The sequence below is a fragment of the Gossypium hirsutum genome, chromosome A11 (assembly GCF_007990345.1).
Source record: "Gossypium hirsutum isolate 1008001.06 chromosome A11, Gossypium_hirsutum_v2.1, whole genome shotgun sequence".
In the NCBI taxonomy this organism is placed as follows: Eukaryota; Viridiplantae; Streptophyta; class Magnoliopsida; order Malvales; family Malvaceae; genus Gossypium; species Gossypium hirsutum.
Window position 1 is genome coordinate 32,249,232 of NC_053434.1, and position 5,022 is coordinate 32,254,253.

The window sequence follows — 5,022 nt, forward strand, 5'->3', positions numbered from 1 at the left end:
AAATGAAGAGATCTCTATTTAGTCCCTTAAAAAATGATGAAATCATCGTTAATACATCATAAGATTACACATTGATCTCTTGAAAATTTTATAATTAAATTCTGTCCTCTTAAAAATTTCTTAAATTAGCCCTTACTTGTTGCAACAATAAAGAGCACATAGGTTTGAGCTTGCTTAAGCATGCATTATCCTCCAATTGAGGATTCAAAAGAGGTTATGAGTTACATAGAAATTATATAAAAATTGTATTTTAATTTTAAGTAAAAAAAGTTATTTTTAAAAGTGTAAATTTAGTGATTATCAATTTCTCCAAATTTTTTTAAATATACATGTTATAAACTTAAGAAAAATAAATAAATTTTAGTGTGAAAGATATAATAAGTTATATAACTTATTTATAATAGAAGTTAGATATAGAAATAAAGAAAGATATGATATGATATTGTGCTAATTAATTAGATATAATATGATATGTCTAATAATGCTAAGATATTCACTTTTAACAATATATATTCAACATTTATAGCTATATATCTTAATAATGTTGGAATGAAATATAAAATAGAAATAGAAATTTTGGTTATAACTAGTTACATTGAATTAGAGTCTATTGGTTTATTGAAAATGAAGAGAAATTGGTAATTGTCAACTAAAAACTCTTGTAGCTTGAATGTGTGGAGAAATATGGGAATCCATGTGGTTTAAAAATGTGTAGAGATGGGCCACAAAGATCTACCACGTTTTAAAAACTAGGGTGATATTCAAATTTGGAAAATCAAATACAAAATATACTTACCTATCACGTGCATTTTAGAGGAGAAAGTTCATACAACAAAATTGAACGCCTACCATATAAATAAATAAATAAATAAAATCTTTCGCCTATATAAAAGGACTTTCCGCCACTACAACGCCCTCTCACCCCTCTTTTGCTTTCTTTTCTTGTCGCTCAAACAAACAAGCAAAACGAAAGCTTCCTTTTTTCTTCCAAAACCCAAATTGAACCGAGTGTTGAATCTAGAATGGAGTGGGTTCGAGGGGATAGGATTGGGTGTGGAAGTTTCGGCACTGTTAATTTGGTGGCATCTAAGGAGTTTTCAAAATCTCCTTCAATGGCGGTAAAATCTTGTGAAGCTATGTGTTCCGTTTCCCTCAGGAAGGAGAAAAAAGTGCTTGATCAACTTGGGATTTGTCCGCAAGTTATCCGCTGTTTTGGCGATGATTATTCGGTTGAGAAGGGTGACAAGTTGTATAATTTGTTCTTGGAGTATGCTAATAAAGGAAGCCTGGCTGATCATGTTAAGAAAAGCGGCGGAAACTTGATTGAATCCGATGTTAGAAGATATGCAAGATCGATACTTAAAGGGCTAAGCTTTGTTCATGCTAAAGGGTTTGCTCACTGTGATATTAAACTTCAAAATATTCTTTTGTTTGATAATGGTGATGTCAAGATAGCTGATTTTGGATTGGCAAAGAGAAACGGTGAAAAACAGAGGACGATGGAAATTAGGGGAACTCCTCTGAATATTGCACCGGAGTCTGTTAACCGAAACGAGTATGATTCACCGGTCGATATCTGGGCACTTGGGTGTGCTATTGTTGAGATGATTACCGGGAAACCAGCCTGGAATTTCAAACCAGGAACAAACGTGACGGCTTTGTTGATTAAAGTTGGGGCTAGTGATGAATTGCCTGAAATTCCTGTCGAGCTATCGGATGAAGGAAAAGATTTTCTCAGAAAGTGCTTCGTTAAAGATCCAAAGAACCGATGGACTGCTGACATGCTCTTGGATCATCCTTTTATGGTTGGTAAAGACGACGCCATTGCAGTGAATCGATGTGAGGATGGAGAAGCGTCTCCGTCGACGTCTCCAAGATGGTCGTTTGAAGAATTTTCAGAGTCACCGAGATGTCCTTTCCAGTTTCCAGACTGGGTTTCAACTCAGTCGACAGCTTCATCGCAATCAATTTATCAAGAGAATTCAAGCTTTGCTTCTTCGTTTTCGAGTTACGTTTCATCGCCATTGGAAAGGGTTCGTCAATTGGCTTGCGAGCAGGCTCCCGACTGGTCCATCTCCCGGGACTGGATCACCCTGAGGTAGAAGAAAGAGAAAGAAATAGTTTGATTGCCTTGATCAAATTTGACGGCTCTGATCCAATTGGTTTTCGTGTTTTCATGTGGCAATTGGTAATGAAATATTTTTGGATTGTAAATGATTAGGAAAAGTTCTGATTGGCTACACAGGTAGCCACATAGTTTACACTGTACAGGCAATTCTTTCCTTTAATTTTTTTTTTGGGATAAATTTTCCATCTCTTTTCCCAACAAATATCGAAACTTGGCATTTCCTGGAAAATAAATTAAAACAGGGCAGTTAAGAATTTGTTGGACAGCTTCAGTTCAAGTTCCAATTTCACCTAATCATTAATCTTTTACAATTACAGTGGTGGGTAATTGTTCATCTTAAAGTCAGAATTCAGCCATTCAGTCCACCAATCCATTTGTTGTATTCTGAGAACGCCATGGTTGAAATTACTACATGACATTTTAAGGAATGTTCTAAAGTAGGGTAAGCTTTTTGGTTGTGTTTTTATTGAATCAAACGTTTAAGCTGTTTTGTTGATGGGGGTATTGAGCCTTTGATTCTTGTTTAGATTCAAGACTTGGCCTGATGTCTATTTCAGTGCTATTTCTAGAATTGCAAAGTGGAGGAGTTGTTGTTCTGATGATTGTTTTTGTAATCCCACGCTTCATCCTTAGAATCCACAACAAATATTCTAATCCTCATCTGCAATGCTTGTTTCTTAATGAAAATTTCATTGAAAAAGAAGACATGATAATGATTTCTAAAGCAAAGAATATAGGCAGATTGCAAGCTGCCGACATCTTACCCTTTTTGCAAAATAGTCCGTCGGTGGATAAAAAATCATTCGGATGGAAACACCCTTCAACCATTTCCTATTCATATTCACCAAACTCTTTTTCCTTTCACTCCAATTCCAACGCCAAATTAATAATGCTATTCAAATATCTCCATCATTATATCATACTTTTTTTTATATATATAATAGATACAATTACTCATAATTTCTCCTTGATTTTTAAATAGGAGGATATTTGAATCCTCGTATCCATGTATTGATAACAGTGTTGATGTCAATTGAGAGCTAATACTCAATCAACATATGATACTCATTTTTTAATATGTGATTATCCTTACTTTCCCTTTTTCTTTATTGCTTGTGAGATACAAAAAATGTTGTGAATTGGGTTGCTAGATTGGAAAGCTACCTTAGTGATTGATCTATTCACCACACGAGCTTCAAACTCTCCTCTTTTAAAATGGCGGGTTTGGGGGAATTGATCAAAGGCTCATTAATAATAGACCCAATGCTATGCATATGATCGACAACATGTGATATATCAAAACAAGCAACAATATCCTATAAATAAACATCCCAATGTCATTGCTTCATATATTTCTAAAGTTATAATTGAAAACTCTTCAAGATTTCTTCACCTAATCATGATTCTGCTTCAATATTGAGTAATTTTTGCAGAACTTCATTTCATATTTGGCTAGCTTTCCTTGATGCACAAGTGATGCGCATTAGACATTAGTCTTTCCCAAAAACCACACTTTGGCTTAACTGATAGAGTGAAAATAATAATAAGAAAAAAGTATGATGGAATTAAGAGCTAGTTTTAGTACTTTAATTGTGGTTAAAGTAATATGGAACTCTCCCCTCTGAAAATTGAAAATGGATGATGCTATTTTTCTTAGTTAACTATGATGACTTTGAACATTGAAGCCAAAGGCTAAATTTAAGGCATGGCTTGTTGGTTACTTGAAAGAGCTTTGCCCCACTCCCATAATTTGGCATATTCGTTGTTCTCAACTCAAACATGCTTTGATTTCCTTTTCAACCCAAGAAAATGGGAAAAATGAATATACAATTACATTGCCATGGGTGGGGAAATTTTGGGCATTTTTAAAATGTGTTATTTTGTTGGGATAAAAAGTTAGAAGAAAATTTAGGTTATTGAAATTTCATGATTAAGCAAATACTTATAAATTAAATAGAAATAAAATAAAAATATTCAATAAGGATATCTTTGACTAGATTTATAAAAATATATAAATATGTTTACTAATATAACATATAAAAATATATTAGATCTAAATGTAAAAAAAAAAAGACGAAGAAGAAGAAGATATTTTGAAGTTTTTATAGTGATTAGCTATGAGTAATTTTGAAAGGAAAAACCATCTGCTAGCCCAAGAACTCAAGTTAGAATATCAAAATATGGCTTATATTTTCATAATTAAATTCATTTTTTATTCTCAAATAGTAATTTTTATAATATTCAGTATTATTCAATTAAAATAATCGTTTTCATGTTAAAACATTTTTAAAATTAATCACTTTTTTATATAAAAAATATAATTAGCAATCATCAAATAACATAGATTTAGTAAAAATACATGCTTTATATAATGAAAATATAACTTGGGCCAAGCTAAGTGGCAGCCCCAACAATCCTTATCTGAGCTTAACCCAAGTTTATCATCAGGCTTCTCTCTATACCTACGAGAGGGTTCATTAAATTTATGAAATTTCTTTTAATCAACATTTAACTCCACTCACAACCTTCAGTTTAAAATTAGTTTAAATTATATCCAATATGGCTAAATTATTAGTAATTTTATTTTTTGTCATTTAATTTTAAAATATTATAAAATGACCACTGAATTATTTGAAAGTTTTCATTTAAGTCACTAAATTATTTGAAATTTTTTATTTAAGTCGCTGGACTATTAAGTGTTTTTTTTAGTTTGGCTAGCGAGCTCTAAGTGGCAATTCAACGATCAGTATAGTGGATCAGTACCCATCGATGAATAGAAAAGCATACCTTAGATTCAAGTCAATTTGACGGTCAATACCGGAGATTGAAGATAAAAGTTGTTTGGATTTCAGTTTGCAAATTTATTATGTTTAAAGTTGTTTTATGAAATAAAA

At 32.2% G+C, this 5,022-nt stretch overlaps 1 protein-coding gene across 1 annotated transcript; it reads left to right on the forward strand.

Moving 5' to 3' along the window:
• Positions 1-914: 914 nt before the first annotated feature.
• LOC107897904 (mitogen-activated protein kinase kinase kinase 20) lies at positions 915-2,384 on the forward strand. The gene has a single exon (XM_016823509.2). The coding sequence runs from the start codon at positions 1,023-1,025 to the stop codon at positions 2,100-2,102; it is 1,080 nt and encodes a 359-aa protein (XP_016678998.1). The 5' UTR covers positions 915-1,022; the 3' UTR covers positions 2,103-2,384.
• Positions 2,385-5,022: the final 2,638 nt, after the last annotated feature.

Excerpts from the sequence above, each read along its gene's own strand:
- LOC107897904 (XM_016823509.2), top strand. The coding sequence starts at position 1,023 with ATGGAGTGGGTTCGAGGGGATAGGATTGGGTGTGGAAGTTTCGGCACT.